This window comes from Physella acuta, unplaced genomic scaffold (genome assembly GCF_028476545.2).
Source record: "Physella acuta isolate Inbredline_101_S28 unplaced genomic scaffold, ASM2847654v3 ptg001512l, whole genome shotgun sequence".
Taxonomy (NCBI): Eukaryota; Metazoa; Mollusca; class Gastropoda; family Physidae; genus Physella; species Physella acuta.
In genome coordinates, this window is record NW_026733027.1 from 53059 (window position 1) to 71340 (window position 18282).

Genomic DNA, 18282 nt, shown 5'->3' on the forward strand with positions numbered 1-18282 from the left:
ATGTCAATATTTCATGTATCTCTTTATGAACCTCAACTTACTTTTTCTCATACGATGTATGTTATGTATCACCTTTTGAACCCCACCCTCTGTTTTCTAATGTCTATATTTCATGTATCTCTTTATGAACCCCAACTTACTTTTTCTCATACGATGTATGTTATGTATCACCTTCTGAACCCCACCCTCTGTTTTCTAATGTCTATATTTCATGTATCTCTTTATGAACCCCAACTTACTTTTTCTCATACGATGTATGTTATGTATCACCTTCTGAACCCCACCCTCTGTTTTCTAATGTCTATATTTCATGTATCTCTTTATGAACCCCAACTTACTTTTTCTCTTACGATGTATGTTATGTATCACCTTCTGAACCCCACCCTCTGTTTTATAATGTCTATATTTCATGTATCTCTTTATGAACCTCAACTTACTTTTTCTCATACGATGTATGTTATGTATCACCTTTTGAACCCCACCCTCTGTTTTCTAATGTCTATATTTCATGTATCTCTTTATGAACCTCAACTTACTTTTTCTCATACGATGTATGTTATGTATCACCTTTTGAACCCCACCCTCTGTTTTCTAATGTCTATATTTCATGTATCTCTTTATGAACCCCAACTTACTTTTTCTCATACGATGTATGTTATGTATCACCTTCTGAACCCCACCCTCTGTTTTATAATGTCTATATTTCATGTATCTCTTTATGAACCTCAACTTACTTTTTCTCATACGATGTATGTTATGTATCACCTTTTGAACCCCACCCTCTGTTTTCTAATGTCTATATTTCATGTATCTCTTTATGAACCCCAACTTACTTTTTCTCATACGATGTATGTTATGTATCACCTTCTGAACCCCACCCTCTGTTTTCTAATGTCTATATTTCATGTATCTCTTTATGAACCCCAACTTACTTTTTCTCATACGATGTATGTTATGTATCACCTTCTGAACCCCACCCTCTGTTTTATAATGTCTATATTTCATGTATCTCTTTATGAACCTCAACTTACTTTTTCTCATACGATGTATGTTATGTATCACCTTTTGAACCCCACCCTCTGTTTTCTAATGTCTATATTTCATGTATCTCTTTATGAACCCCAACTTACTTTTTCTCATACGATGTATGTTATGTATCACCTTCTGAACCCCACCCTCTGTTTTATAATGTCTATATTTCATGTATCTCTTTATGAACCTCAACTTACTTTTTCTCATACGATGTATGTTATGTATCACCTTTTGAACCCCACCCTCTGTTTTCTAATGTCTATATTTCATGTATCTCTTTATGAACCCCAACTTACTTTTTCTCATACGATGTATGTTATGTATCACCTTCTGAACCCCACCCTCTGTTTTCTAATGTCTATATTTCATGTATCTCTTTATGAACCCCAACTTACTTTTTCTCATACGATGTATGTTATGTATCACCTTCTGAACCCCACCCTCTGTTTTCTAATGTCTATATTTCATGTATCTCTTTATGAACCCCAACTTACTTTTTCTCATACGATGTATGTTATGTATCACCTTCTGAACCCCACCCTCTGTTTTATAATGTCTATATTTCATGTATCTCTTTATGAACCCCAACTTACTTTTTCTCATACGATGTATGTTATGTATCACCTTCTGAACCCCACCCTCTGTTTTCTAATGTCTATATTTCATGTATCTCTTTATGAACCCCAACTTACTTTCTCATACGATGTATGTTATGTATCACCTTCTGAACCCCACCCTCTGTTTTCTAATGTCTATATTTCATGTATCTCTTTATGAACCCCAACTTATTTTCTCATACGATGTATGTTATGTATCACCTTCTGAACCCCACCCTCTGTTTTCTAATGTCTATATTTCATGTATCTCTTTATGAACCCCAACTTACTTTTTCTCATACGATGTATGTTATGTATCACCTTTTGAACCCCACCCTCTGTTTTCTAATGTCTATATTTCATGTATCTCTTTATGAACCCCAACTTACTTTTTCTCATACGATGTATGTTATGTATCACCTTCTGAACCCCACCCTCTGTTTTCTAATGTCTATATTTCATGTATCTCTTTATGAACCCCAACTTACTTTTTCTCATACGATGTATGTTATGTATCACCTTCTGAACCCCACCCTCTGTTTTATAATGTCTATATTTCATGTATCTCTTTATGAACCTCAACTTACTTTTTCTCATACGATGTATGTTATGTATCACCTTTTGAACCCCACCCTCTGTTTTCTAATGTCTATATTTCATGTATCTCTTTATGAACCTCAACTTACTTTTTCTCATACGATGTATGTTATGTATCACCTTCTGAACCCCACCCTCTGTTTTATAATGTCTATATTTCATGTATCTCTTTATGAACCTCAACTTACTTTTTCTCATACGATGTATGTTATGTATCACCTTCTGAACCCCACCCTCTGTTTTCTAATGTCTATATTTCATGTATCTCTTTATGAACCCCAACTTACTTTTTCTCATACGATGTATGTTATGTATCACCTTCTGAACCCCACCCTCTGTTTTATAATGTCTATATTTCATGTATCTCTTTATGAACCTCAACTTACTTTTTCTCATACGATGTATGTTATGTATCACCTTTTGAACCCCACCCTCTGTTTTCTAATGTCTATATTTCATGTATCTCTTTATGAACCCCAACTTACTTTTTCTCATACGATGTATGTTATGTATCACCTTCTGAACCCCACCCTCTGTTTCTAATGTCTATATTTCATGTATCTCTTTATGAACCCCAACTTACTTTTTCTCATACGATGTATGTTATGTATCACCTTTTGAACCCCACCCTCTGTTTTCTAATGTCTATATTTCATGTATCTCTTTATGAACCCCAACTTACTTTTTCTCATACGATGTATGTTATGTATCACCTTCTGAACCCCACCCTCTGTTTTCTAATGTCTATATTTCATGTATCTCTTTATGAACCCCAACTTACTTTTTCTCATACGATGTATGTTATGTATCACCTTCTGAACCCCACCCTCTGTTTTCTAATGTCTATATTTCATGTATCTCTTTATGAACCCCAACTTACTTTTTCTCATACGATGTATGTTATGTATCACCTTCTGAACCCCACCCTCTGTTTTCTAATGTCTATATTTCATGTATCTCTTTATGAACCCCAACTTACTTTTTCTCATACGATGTATGTTATGTATCACCTTCTGAACCCCACCCTCTGTTTTCTAATGTCTATATTTCATGTATCTCTTTATGAACCCCAACTTTTTCTCATACGATGTATGTTATGTATCACCTTCTGAACCCCACCCTCTGTTTTCTAATGTCTATATTTCATGTATCTCTTTATGAACCCCAACTTACTTTTTCTCATACGATGTATGTTATCTATCACCATCTGAACCCCACCCTCTGTTTTCTAATGTCTATATTTCATGTATCTCTTTATGAACCCCAACTTACTTTCTCATACGATGTATGTTATGTATCACCTTCTGAACCCCACCCTCTGTTTTCTAATGTCTATATTTCATGTATCTCTTTATGAACCCCAACTTACTTTTTCTCATACGATGTATGTTATGTATCACCTTCTGAACCCCACCCTCTGTTTTCTAATGCCAGACAGCAGACAAGGAGAAGGACCTGACAGAGAAGCTGCTGGCGCTGGAGGTTGAGATGGCCAAACAGTTAGCAGACAACAGGCTGCTGCTAGAAGGCTTGAAGCAGCTGAAGGAGAACCAAGCCAGTAAGGGAATGTGTTGTAGGCTCAAGGCTTGCCGTGTGCTCTCTGGTGTAGCCATGTGCTCTCTGGTGTAGCCATGGGCTCTCTGGTGTAGCCATGGGCTCTCTGGTGTTGCCGTATGCTCTCTGGTGTTGCCGTGGGCTCTCTGGTGTAGCCATGGGCTCTCTGGTGTTGCCATGGGCTCTCTGGTGTTGCCGTGTGCTCTCTGGTGTTGCCATGGGCTCTCTGGTGTTGCCATGGGCTCTCTGGTGTAGCCATGGGCTCTCTGGTGTTGGAGAAATGGCACCAAATTTGTCCAGATGCAGATACAGATGTAGAAGTAGAATGATGTAGAAGTAGAATGATGTAGAAGTAGATGTAGATGTAGACTAGATGTAGATGTAAATTGTAGATTGTAGATTGTAGATGTAGATATAGATGTAGATGTAGATGCAGATGCAGATGCAGATGTAGATGTAGATTTGTTGTCTGTCTTGCAGAGTCCCGTGGTGGCATAGCTCATGATATTTATTTGCTATGAGCATGAATAAATATTTGTTGTCTGTCTTGCAGAGTCCCGTGGTGGCATAGCTCATGATATTTATTTGCTATGAGCATGAATAAATATTTGTTGTCTGTCTTGCAGAGTCCCGTGGTGGCATAGCTCATGATATTTATTTGCTATGAGCATGAATAAATATTTGTTGTCTGTCTTGCAGAGTCCCGTGGTGGCATAGCTCATGATATTTATTTGCTATGAGCATGAATAAATATTTGTTGTCTGTCTTGCAGAGTCCCGTGGTGGCATAGCTCATGATATTTATTTGCTATGAGCATGAATAAATATTTGTTGTTTGTCTTGCAGAGTCCCGTGGTGGCATAGCTCATGATATTTATTTGCTATGAGCATGAATAAATATTTTTGTTTGTCTTGCAGAGTCCTGTGGTGGCATAGCTCATGATATTTATTTGCTATGAGCATGAATAAATATTTTTGTCTGTCTTGCAGAGTCCCGTGGTGGCATAGCTCATGATATTTATTTGCTATGAGCATGAATAAATATTTGTTGTCTGTCTTGCAGAGTCCCGTGGTGGCATAGCTCATGATATTTATTTGCTATGAGCATGAATAAATATTTTTGTCTGTCTTGCAGAGTCCTGTGGTGGCATAGCTCATGATATTTATTTGCTATGAGCATGAATAAATATTTGTTGTTTGTCTTGCAGAGTCCCGTGGTGGCATAGCTCATGATATTTATTTGCTATGAGCATGAATAAATATTTGTTGTTTGTCTTGCAGAGTCCCGTGGTGGCATAGCTCATGATATTTATTTGCTATGAGCATGAATAAATATTTGTTGTTTGTCTTGCAGAGTCCCGTGGTGGCATAGCTCATGATATTTATTTGCTATGAGCATGAATAAATATTTGTTGTTTGTCTTGCAGAGTCCCGTGGTGGCATAGCTCATGATGTCCTTGACCCCCTGGCTGCTAGCCCAGAGGACCACATACCCAGTGGCAGCAAAGACGGCATCCTGCCTATACTCATGATAGCCTGCGATAGGGTCACAGTCAATAGAGCATTGGATCAGCTGCTTAAGTAGGCTTACATCTTTATTCTTTTAGATATCTGCTTAAGTAGGCTTACATCTTCATTCTTTTAGATATCTGCTTAAGTAGGCTTACATCTTCATTCTTTTAGATCAACTGCTTAAGTAGGCTTACGTCTTCAATCTTTTAGATAACTGCTTAAGTAGGCTTACATCTTCATTCTTTTAGATAACTGCTTAAGTAGGCTTACATCTTCATTCTTTTAGATATCTGCTTAAGTAGGCTTACATCTTCATTCTTTTAGATAACTGCTTAAGTACGCTTACATCTTCATTCTTTTAGATAACTGCTTAAGAAGGCTTACATCCTTATTCTTTTAGATAACTGCTTAAGTAGGCTTACATCTTCATTCTTTTAGATCAACTGCTTAAGTAGGCTTACATCCTTATTCTTTTAGATAACTGCTTAAGTAGGCTTACATCTTCATTCTTTTAGATAACTGCTTAAGTAGGCTTTACATCCTCATTCATTGATATGATTGACATTACAATGACGTTCTCATTAAGATCTCATTAATTAATTGCATCTGGGGGATTGAAATTGTAAACAATGCTGTTCCTCTGTGCTAAAAAAATTATCTCTGTTGTCTCACTTAGATTTTGCCCCTCCCCAGATATCGGCCGTCGGCTCAAAGGTTCCCCATCATAGTTAGTCAAGACTGTGGTCACGATCCCACAGCCAAGGTTATAGAGCAGTATGTCTCAAAATACAACATCACACATATAAAGGTAGGCTATCTTTTTCAGCCATAGTAAAAGTATATATACCAAGGGTATGAGTGAATGTGGTGGGGGGGGGGGGGAGGAGGAGGAAAGTTATGGAGCAACCAGGGACTCTCAAGACGGAGAAAATGAAATTCTAAAGGCCTGATTTGAAAATCTGTTGATTGTTTCACTTCCTTATGTGTATTCATTATTGCAAGTCTGTGTTGGTTTAAACATAAGAACTATCAAGTATTTATTGAGCCCCCTGTTGAATCTAACTAATGTTCTTCAATGTTTTTGTCCAGCAACCTGACCTAAGAGACATCTCTGTGATCCCAACCCACAAGAAGTTTGTTGGCTACTACAAGATAGCACGCCATTACAAGTGGGCCCTTAACCAGATCTTCTACACTTTCAACTTTTCTGCTGTTGTCATTGTAGAAGGTATGAACTTTTATCCCTCTTTTTTTTGTTAAAATTTGTATAATTTTTCCCCTGCTAGTTAAAAACTTCTCTTCTCAGCTATAAACTGTAAAAAGTTACCTTTTTGCTATATATGTACTTCTCTCCACTATATAATAAATCTGCTGTAAAATCTGAATAAAATTAAAAAAAAATCAATTTTTAAAAACAGCACTTTGTGTTATTCAGCACATTAAAAAGTTTGACTTCACTTCACAGACGACCTGGATGTCTCGCCAGATTTCTATGAATATTTTTCTGCCACTTATCCCATCCTGCAGCGAGACCCAATGTTGTGGTGTGTGTCTGCCTGGAATGACAACGGGAAAGATGGAATGGTCTCAGGGGAGGCAGGTAGGCTGGGGTGTCTTTGAACCATGTCTGGGGAATCAACTGGTTTTGTGATTGTATTTCTCTGTAGATACTTAATATAGGACAGATGTTTTGCACGGGTGTTAACTAAAGTCAGGAGATAATTAGAGAACAATATTTTATAATTGGTTAAATTCATATTAGCCCTAAAATGTTACAATTTATTTTCAATGCTCTATGAGTAATGTGAGAACATTAATGTAAAATTTTTAGTCTTTGTGCAACATTTGTGATTTGTAACTACAGAGTTGTCTTTTTAATTAAATGATACGTTTGAACATCATATTTAAAGTGTTAAAGTAACCATGGGGTGGTTTATCTGTTCAAAGCTTGTGAGGTCTGATAATGAGTGAATCTGCTTTGAATTAATATCCACTTTATCTGTTGTCTGATGTTATTTCAGATCTATTGTACAGAACAGACTTTTTCCCTGGCCTAGGCTGGATGATAGAAAGAAAACTTTGGTTAGAGCTTAGCCCCAAGTGGCCAGATACGTAAGGAACATTGATTTTAAATTTAGGCCATATAATGTGTAGAATTTTCACATATTTAGAAAGATATTTTGGTCTTAGGTACGGAAAAGATGGAAGAACATTTTTTCCAGAGGAAAGTGAAAAAATTCTAAAACTAAAGAAAATATTTATAAGCATTGTGAAGTATTAGTCACTCATGAAATTTCACCCGCAATTAAGTGACCATTGCTTTTATTAAACTAATTTTTTTTCTCCCATTGTTTGAGGGAATTCCAAATACTTACAAATCGTGCAACATTAGTTGTTAGATTGAACTGAAATGTGGCATAGTGGTATATCTTGAATGACAATGCAAGAATATCAAATTTTTAAATCTAATTTGAAATTTAATTTAAAAATAACTATATTCAATTACTACACAAGGGAAATAACAAGATTTAAAAAAATATATTGGCTATTGCTTGATCAGAGGGCAGTCAAGGGTGAACTCTTCACAATTGGCTGATTTAGTGGCTTATCAGCAACAACTAACTTAGTAGGGCATATAAATCAATTTTAGATATTTTATCTACAATTTTAGAGATCACAAGTTACTGGATGGATTTTAATGGAGATATTTTTAGTAGGAGCCAATGTATTGTCAAGTTCATTTCTAACTAATGACTAAAACATGGGAAAAATGTTTTAAATAAAAAAGGCTTTGATTCACCAACCAAAATAAAAAGGGCAAAATACACTAAAAAGTAAAAAAAAATTATTTAGGTTGTTGTAACATTACTAAAACTGTATGATGGTATGGTGGCTTATTATACATTCTACAGTTTAAAATTATAATAATTTTGATAAGTTATTCTTCGTATAAATTATATTAAAATTGAGCACCTTGTTTTATTATTAAGAAATAGCTAACATTTTTTTTCAACTGAAGTATTTTAAATTCATGTTTAATGATCATTATTGACACTTGTCATTTTGTAGATTTTGGGATGATTGGATGCGACATCCAGAGCAGAGGAAGGGGAGAGAGTGTATACGACCGGAGATCTGTAGGACTAGTACGTTTGGGAAGAAAGGTGTGAGCAAGTAAGTCAAAGCTGATTGGATTCTCTGTAGGACAAGTTGTAACACTCACTTTAAGACTAGTCATAACATTCACTGTAGGACACAGTTGTAACACTCACTTTAAGACTAGTCATAACATTCACTGTAGGACACAGTTGTAACACCCACTTTAAGACTAGTCATAACATTCACTGTAGGTCAAGTTGTAACACCCACTTTAAGACTAGGCATAACATTCACTGTAGGACAAGTTGTAACATTCACTTTAAGACTAGTCATAACATTCACTTTAGGACAAGTTGTAACATTCACTTTAAGACTAGACATAACATTCACTTTAGGACAAGTTGTAACACCCACTTTAAGACTAGTCATAACATTCACTTTAGGACAAGTTGTAACATTCACTTTAAGACTAGTCATTACATTCACTGTAGGACAAGTTGTAACACCCACTTTAAGACTAGTCATAACATTCACTGTAGGACACAGTTGTAACACTCACTTTAAGACTAGTCATAACATTCACTGTAGGACACAGTTGTAACACCCACTTTAAGACTAGTCATAACATTCACTGTAGGTCAAGTTGTAACACCCACTTTAAGACTAGTCATAACATTCACTGTAGGTCAAGTTGTAACACCCACTTTAAGACTAGTCACAACATTCACTGAACTGATGGACAGTTTTCATCCCTGATCACTAGGATTAGTCAAAGCATTCACTTTTCTTGCCATTTCATGCCTTATCTGCAGACTAGTCATCACATCAGAGGTGTAGCGAAGGGGGGGCAGGGGGTACATATGTCCCTGGGCGCCGACCTTAGGGGGCACCAAAATTGTTTGGAAAAACAAATTAAAATCACATTTTAGATGCAGTTTGTCATTATAAATATAAAAAATATATGGGGGGGGGGTGCAAATTTGAAAATTAAAGGTTTGTTCCCGAGGGGGGGGTGCCAAATTGAAAGTTTGTCCCTGGGCGCCAGGAAGGGTCGCTACGCCTCTGCATTACATTCTCTATATTGACTGACAACATCACTAATGGTCTCATCTTTGTTGCAGGGGACTCTACTATGATAAGCATTTAAAGTTTATCAAGCTCAATTCAGAGTTTGTTCCGTTTACTAAAATGGACTTGTCATATTTACAAAAGGTATTTCATTTCACTCAGGTGTTTCACTATCATTTCAGAATCACATGTTGTGGTTTCAGAAAGCTTGCTAAAACATGGTAACTGTTACATTCAATCAGGTCAGAAACATGTGAATCCGCATCATAATTTTTTCCTGTTTCTGCCCAAGACACATGGGGGTAGATGAAGTAGAGTTCATCTCTCTGTAATGTGGTCATCACTATGCTCAGTTTCCCTAGTTTATCTAACGTGAGTCAGGTACCCATCTGAGCTGGATGGACTAAGGTACATCCTACAAACTTGAGTTCAGAACTCTCAGCATACAGGTTAGCAGTCTTGAGCTCTACCATCCAACCATGCACCTCTTAACATGTTGATTGTGAGATTTCATTGTTCAGTATGGTACACTGTAGATTAAATCAGGCATTAAATGCTACACATTCAATGTAGTTTGATTAGACAGATATTTGCATCAAGCAAGAGGCTGACAAGTTTCTCTCTGTACAGGAAAAATATGATGAAATATTTACCAAAAAAGTGTACAGTGCTCCAGTATTGACAGGCGCTGAGGTTAGGAATGGGGAGAGGTCCAGTGATACAGTGGTCAGGGTGGAGTATACTAACAAGGAGAGCTTCAAGGGATTGGCCAAAGCTTTGGGCATTATGGATGACTTTAAGGTGGGTTTCTACATAGGGCTTATTTCAAAACCTCAAATAGAACCAACCTTTGAGCATTATGGATGACTTTAAGGTGGGTTTCTACATAGGGCTTATTTCAAAACCTCAAATAGAACAAACCTTTGAGCATTATGGATGACTTTAAGGTGGGTTTCTACGTCGTGCTTATTTAAAAACCTCAAATAGAACAAATCTTTGAGCATTATGGATGACTTTAAGGTGGGTTTCTACATAGGGCTTATTTCAAAACCTCAAATAGAACAAAACTTTGAGCATTATGGATGACTTTAAGGTGGGTTTCTACATAGGGCTTATTTCAAAACCTCAAATAGAACAAACCTTTGAGCATTATGGATGACTTTAAGGTGGGTTTCTACATAGGGCTTATTTCAAAACCTCAAATAGAACAAAACTTTGAGCATTATGGATGACTTTAAGGTGGGTTTCTACATAGGGCTTATTTCAAAACCTCAAATAGAACCAACCTTTGAGCATTATGGATGACTTTAAGGTGGGTTTCTACATAGGGCTTATTTCAAAACCTCAAATAGAACAAACCTTTGAGCATTATGGATGACTTTAAGGTGGGTTTCTACGTCGTGCTTATTTAAAAACCTCAAATAGAACAAATCTTTGAGCATTATGGATGACTTTAAGGTGGGTTTCTACATAGGGCTTATTTCAAAACCTCAAATAGAACAAAACTTTGAGCATTATGGATGACTTTAAGGTGGGTTTCTACATAGGGCTTATTTCAAAACCTCAAATAGAACAAACCTTTGAGCATTATGGATGACTTTAAGGTGGGTTTCTACATAGGGCTTATTTCAAAACCTCAAATAGAACAAACCTTTGAGCATTATGGATGACTTTAAGGTGGGTTTCTACATAGGGCTTATTTCAAAACCTCAAATAGAACAAACCTTTGAGCATTATGGATGACTTTAAGGTGGGTTTTTATATAGGTTATTTCAAGGTCTCAAATAGGACAAAGCTTTGGGCTATATCAATGACTTTGAGGTGGATTTTCAAATATTTTAGTTCACATAAATCACAAGAGATGTAGGTAAAATAGATACTTTTATAGCTTGTTTTTAATTACAAGAGTTAATCCAAAACCTTACAAAACTAATCTTTTTCAAAGAGCTTAAGAAGTCTGTTGTTAACAAATTTATAGTATAATTAATTATCATTTTTTTGTTGTTGTAATCTTTCTATGTTGCTCTGACCTTGTAGGCTGGTGTACCAAGAGCGGCCTATAGAGGCGTGGTCAGTTTCATGCTGAGGGACAGAAGAATTTTCCTGGCTCCTCCCCAAGACTGGAAAGGCTATGATACAAGCTGGAGCTGACCCTCCCCCCTTTGCCTGATTGGTGGACTGTATGACATTGATTTGTGTGGCTGCTGGGTGAAACTGAATCAACTTTGGAGAACCATGCTGACAGTTATGGCAATGCCCCTCCTCCTGCTAGCTGGAACTTTGATGATTGGTGGACTGTGTGACATTGATTTGTGTAGTTTTCTTGTAAGAGACTAAATCAACTTTGGAGAACCATGCTGACAGTTATGGCGATGCCCCTCCTGCTAGCTGGAACTTTGAACTATGTGACATAGATTTGTGTACTTTTCTTGTAAGAGACTAAATCAAACTTGAGAGCCATGTTAACAGTTGAGGACACCCTGTATCTTAACTGTACCTGCATGTTACAAGAAATGTTGACTGTCTGGTATCTGCAAGCATCTGTCTCAGTTGGACTGTTAACATCCATCTCTATGTCATCTTGTACTACCTTATTATTGCATGTTTTATTCTTACTTTACATTCTAAAGGGTAAAATATTATGATTCAGTTACCAAAACTGTTTATTGCAAATGATACCTTATTCTTTCACTACTTTGAATGCTGACATAAAACTAGTTGAGCTAGACCTAAATGTGTAAACTGTTTCGATCTTTATTTCTAATCTCTTTTCGTACTTATTTCAATTCAGAAATTTGATTTTTAAATATTTTCTTTAATTTTAATCCTAAATACTTACTTGAAAAACTGTCTAAGCAAGGGAGGCTACTATTTCTACTAATGTTTTTAAAACTGAACACCTACTGAGTGGATCAAAACTTACACAGATCAATACTGGAGGTATTAGTTATTGTATGGAAGGCAAGTCATTATCTAATTATATGATCCTATTATACCTGCCATTTTATTTTGTGGACATGAACTACAGATACTGCAAGTGTTGTATGTTTGACTGCTCACAAGTTGGTGGGGGGGGGGGGGGGTGCTATACATGTACTGACCTCACATCTATGTGTTCGACTACTGTCACTGCATGCCTAGCAATCAAGGCACTGCTATGCTAGTATAGCAACTTTTTTTTATTTGCTTTTCTCTTCCAACCTCAGCCTTAAATAGAATCAAAACAGGATGATTGTTGGCTTGTGAGGGGATTGTGATGTAGTGTGGGGGAGCTCAGGGGATTGTGATGTAGTGTGGGGGAGCTCAGGGGATTGTGATGTAGTGTGGGGGAGCTCAGGGGATTGTGATGTAGTGTGGGGGAGCTCAGGGGATTGTGATGTAGTGTGGGGGAGCTCTTTGGAAGATGACTGGAGGGGACTTTTTAAAATTATTTATTTTACTGACATCACCCATATTTACTGATCTCCAATGCACAGTTTAAAATGCTAGATAAATCACATAACATTTTTTTTTGTCGGTTTTGGTTTGCATTGCCATATATTTAAACAATTGTTTGTTGGTTTGGTTATGATGTGTGTCAGTGTGTGTACCAAACTGTTACACAAGAGATTGTGGTGGAAAGCTATTTCTGTACATGAAAATTTAATGTGTAGAAGATGTGTACATTATTTTATGCTTAAATGGTGTAAACCAATTTTTGTTTTTTTGTCTTCTGTTCTAAAGATATACTAGCCAGATTTTCTTAAATTTTGGTCAGATTTTTCTTTCTTTTGTAACCAACATTGTAAAGATGGAATGTGATATCTAATTGTGTTGATTATTTAACAAAAGCCAGATCATTTGCTAGTTTTTATTTATTTCTTTAGCGCTGAAGAAAATGTTTAAATAAGGTTTCCTGTTATTACATTCAAGTTTAATAACATTCTAATAGTAATTTAAATAGCAATACTTTTTTATAACAATTACTGTGTAATTTTTTTAAAGACCTATAAATTTATATATGCCTTCAAGTAAAAACAGCTCTTGATTTGAATTAGTGTAAATATGTTTTAGGCTTTCACTGAGGGTTAGAGCTTAACAGTTTATACATTAGAATAGGCCTGCCACCCGCAATACTCTTGTTTAGTCTTGCTCAAGTATTTTTTATGGCTGTGTGAGTGAATTGAAACATTCGAAATGTATGCTGTATTTAAATATTTCATTTAATTTTACACCTGAGAAAAACAATGGACTGGTGTATGGTTACTATTGTATTTATGATAAAATCAAGGGTGTGGGTTGTGGAAAAATTGTTGACAGCTGTCTATGACATTCTTTCTAGAGAGTAATTAAAATATTTTAAACACAAATGAGCCCCAATGGCTGAAACTTCTATGTGGGCCACAGTGATATAGATAGGATGGTCAATTTATACCTTTTTATTTCAGCGTTAAGACCAAATTTAGGGGCTCATAACTTCAGGGTCCCACAGTGATATAGATAGGAAAGTCAATTTATACCTTTTTATTACAGCGTTAAGACCAAATTTAGGGGCTCAACTTCTGGGTACCAAGTTGTATCCAGATCAGCCTTAATGTACCCTTTCAGAAGCAGAAAATTGATCTAAAGATTGTTATGACATTTCTTTTATGCAGAATGATTGGTGTGAAAAAAATCGATTAATAGCTGAATAATAGTCATTAAATTGTTACTTTTATTGTGAGAAATCTTGTATTATAGCCAGAAAGAGAGGTATAAAATATTTACTTTAACGATATAGTATGGTTGTATTGGTTTACAGACTGACTTGTAGCCTATAGATTGGGAGGATGCATCCTGTTCACATAGACTGAGCAGTGCAATACAACACAACTGTCTAGTCCTAGTTCAAGTCTCTGCTCATATCAACTAATCTTTGCTCTGTGATTTTAAAACTATTTTATAATTTATTAGACAAACCTAGCTGTTTTATACACATTTCATGTCTTTTTTTTTTTGCCCTCATGAGATTTCAACAAATTGCCTTCAAGTTGGTAGTTAAAAACTAAATTGAGAGTTTTTCTTTACATTTTTTATTACCTTAATTGTTTACTTCTTCTGTATTAGGTATTTGTAAAGCTTTAATGTGTATGGGGTGGTTTAATTTTAATGAGTTTTAAAGCTTTAATCACTATAGCTGACTAAAGCTGTATTTTTTCTTCTAGGATTGTTTTTATTTTCCCCTTGATTGTTTTGATTGTTTTCCCTTGTTTGTCTTGATGTTTTCTCTTTACTCATGAATGTGTTAAAATAATGACATAACCTAAAACTTTACCAGATCACATGTAACCATCACCTTTGACCTCATGAGTGTGTCCATGTGTCATGTGTTTGTTTGTTGATACAGTTTACTTAACTGGCTTAAGAGCTGTAGTTAAAAAACAAATCAAAATACTAACTTCCTGTTGCATAGAATGAAACAAAAAGTGGGATTGAAAGTTTGTTTCCGGTGTTGGGAGGGTTTGTTACGCCTCTGTTTGACATGGCAACTGTTTTAGTTCTTTTAACTAAGTTATATTATGACTTTTCATTTAAATATTGCTTTGTTAACTATTATAAATTTTGTATTCTTAATATAGGAACGTAACCTTGTTATTTAGACAGAAAATGTTATTTTCAGTTAATTGTTTTTGTTTGTGAGTTGTTGTGTATATCTTGTATATGTAATAACCTAAAAAGTATTACTGAACTATTATTATTCAATAATTACATTTATGTACATAATACTTTGTTTTTAAATAATTAAATTTGTTGCTATAAAAATATGTTGACATATAAACTAAAGAATGACTGGTGTTTTTAAAGTTAGGCCTCAGTTTATTTAATTTTTACTAAATTCATTCTGTTTAAGATTTGTTGAAAAAATAAATAAAAGTCAGGGGTTAGGAGTTGAATGATAATTTGATTCCAGGGATAGATTGGTAGTTTGATTTCAGGGATAGATTGGTAGTTTGATGATAGTGGTCAAATGGTAACTCTGTGATAAGGGTAGAAGTGTAATTAAGTGATCAGGGTAGGATGTGATGGTAAGGGCTTAGGATAGTAACTTGATGGTAAGGTCTTGGGATGGTAACTTGATGGTAAGGGCTTGGGATGGTAACTTGATGGTAAGGGCTTAGGATGGTAACTTGATGGTAAGGGCTTAGGATGGTAACTTGATGGTAAGGGCTTAGGATGGTAACTCAGTTTAAGATTTGTAAGGTAAGGTGGAACAGACTGGAGCTTATAGCTGGGTGTTTTAATTCCGAGTAAACTCTTTAGGACAGTTGTTGGTTTTGATTTCTTAATTAAAAGAACAGTACTGTAGTGATCCTATGATCCATTGTTCAGAGTATGTCCCCTATCTAATGCCTGACCCAACTTTGAGCTATCTCTGCTGTTTATTACTTGTATGATATTTTGTCTCTAAATGAAGTTATTAACTGAACTATGCTTGTTGATGTGTATATAGTGTTTATACGTATCAAAGTGAAGAACTTGTATACACTGTTGAACTGTTTCACTTAAAAATACATAGTAATAACATTGGGTTACATTCATAATTATAAAGTTCTTAGAGCAAAGAAAATGTTAGAGTAATGAGCTCCCTTATGTGACCATTGGATAGAGTGTTAAAAACTTGACAGTTTTTCTTCTCAATGGAAAATTTTATTTGAGTACCAGTTAGTGAGTCCATCAGTGAGTTTATTGTCTAGAAATCTCCGCCTGTCCTGCTCTTTAAATCCTAGTAGAGCAGTTGTCGCCAGTACTGTTCCAAATCCACCTCTAACAATTCCACACTATTTCCTTGTGATCTAAACAATTGTCTGATTTCTAACAATTCCACACCAACATTTCCTTGTGATCTAAACAATTGTCTGATTTCTCCGTGTTGAGATCACCAATCCTTCTTTCAAATCCATGTTCTGATTTTCAACAATAATTTTTTTTTCTCTCCAGTTATTTTCTCCATAGTGTTGGCCACGACTATAAGCAGTTATACCTAAGATTTTTCAGCCTTAATAAAACAAGCTTTAACTTATTTTTTCTGTTTAACCAAACATGTATCTACATGGTGTTAGTGTGGTAGCTCAGATGTATTTGTGTTTATTGACATCACTCGGCTAGTATTGTTTCTATAAATAGAATCATCAGCTTGAGTTTCATGTGAATGTATGCTTCATAATAAGAACTATTGACTACGATTCCACATGTGATAGAGAACTAAGAAAACACAAGATGACTTGGAAATAAAGTTGACTTGTCTTATTTGGTCAACTATTTGTAATTAGTGACTCAAATATATTATCCAGAGTTTGAACTCCATGGAAACCATTAATTTGACCCCCAAAAGATGGGACCAAAACTCCAGAGATGGTTTTTAAAATTACATTTTAAAATTATTTTTCCCTCATAAATATTCCTTTTTTTTCCTTGCGGCACTATTTTAAAAATTAATTTTCTTAAATTTTTTTTATATTGTCACACATAGTAATTTGCATTTCTACTAGTAATTTTCTTTAAAATCTTTCGTAAATTTGGTTCAGTTTTATAGAGTTAACAAACTGAATTTCAAAAGCATGTATTGACAAACTGGTTTGATGATGAAAGCCGATTGGTTGAATTTTTCTTTTGTTTTGGAAGCTTGTCTTGTATGATGACTGTTAGACCAGCTGTTGAACTATCTGCAAGTTAAAATTTTGTGAGTGGGATGAGAGATGTGTGGTGTCAGTGACATTTTGTGAGTGGGATGAGAGAACTGCTGGTGTCAGTGGCAGTAATATTTGTCACTGTGTCACTACTATCAGTGACTGTTGTTTAGCTGTAGATATGGATAAGGGATTATTAAACATGTTTTTAATTATCTTTTTTTCTTCATGCTTTTTCTGTGCATGTTTTGGTAGTGTTATTGATTGTGCTCTAGTGGTATGAAACATAGATCAAACTACCCAACCCTGGGCATACTTAGTAGCCCGGGTCAAAGCGCTTCACCATGGTTTGTTAAGTGTACTTGAAACATCAGCAAAGGAAGTGTGCCGAGGAGAGGGGTGCGATTCATTATCACTGGAGGTACAGAAGGATTGTGCACCATGCAAGTTGAAATCATGAGACCAAAAGAAAAATTGGCAATACGTGCATGTGATTGACACGACTATATATAACATGAATAATTATCTTAATTAACTAATTCAAGAACCTTAATGCATTTAATTCACCATTACAATAGCAAACCTCTTATCACACAAATAACAGCAGAATAAATCGAGATCACATACAATTTTAAACATTATATAACCAGAGGCGTCACTCAATGGTGTGCAGCACCCCACCCTCACACACCTTGTAATATCACTGCTTCATATCTCCCCATTGAAATGCTCGTCTATCAGCTAGGGGGAGGGGCAGTTTAGTATAAATGCCGTGCTTTATCGAGTTAGTAAAAACCATAGGGCCAGCCAGCCTACATTATAATTCTAAACATAGTTTTTACAAATACCCAAGGTAGGAATTTCTTTTGTGAAACCAGTGTATAAAGTCACGTGATATAATGCTGCCAGTGGCGTAGGCAGGGGGGGGGGGTTAGGGGGTCATAACCCTCCCCCCCCCATAGACCCCTCGGTATATATATAAAAAGTAGGGGGTGCAAATCGAAAGTTTGAGGGGGGGGGGGGGGTGCAAATCGAAAGTTTGAGGGGGGTGCAAATCGAAAGTTTGAGGGGGGGTGCAAATCGAAAGTTTGTTCCCGGGTAAAAATTGGAACCCCCCCCCCCCCTTGAGACGATCCTGGCTACGCCACTGCATGCTGCCACCCTTACAGTAGTGGTAGT

General features: G+C 35.9%; 1 protein-coding gene across 4 annotated transcripts in view; it reads left to right on the forward strand.

Annotated features, from left to right (window-relative positions):
• Positions 1-12507, forward strand: part of LOC131928502 (alpha-1,3-mannosyl-glycoprotein 2-beta-N-acetylglucosaminyltransferase) — a 55245-nt gene extending 42738 nt beyond the window's left edge. For all 4 annotated transcript variants that reach the window (XM_059284566.1, XM_059284565.1, XM_059284567.1 and 1 more), the window contains exons 3-12: positions 3660-3783; positions 5206-5359; positions 5984-6098; positions 6380-6518; positions 6756-6890; positions 7312-7402; positions 8360-8464; positions 9511-9601; positions 10088-10258; positions 11495-12507. In XM_059284566.1, the coding sequence (XP_059140549.1) occupies positions 3660-3783; positions 5206-5359; positions 5984-6098; positions 6380-6518; positions 6756-6890; positions 7312-7402; positions 8360-8464; positions 9511-9601; positions 10088-10258; positions 11495-11608 (1239 nt within the window). In that variant the 3' untranslated portion in view covers positions 11609-12507. The remainder of the gene's footprint in view (positions 1-3659; positions 3784-5205; positions 5360-5983; positions 6099-6379; positions 6519-6755; positions 6891-7311; positions 7403-8359; positions 8465-9510; positions 9602-10087; positions 10259-11494) is intronic.
• Positions 12508-18282: the final 5775 nt, after the last annotated feature.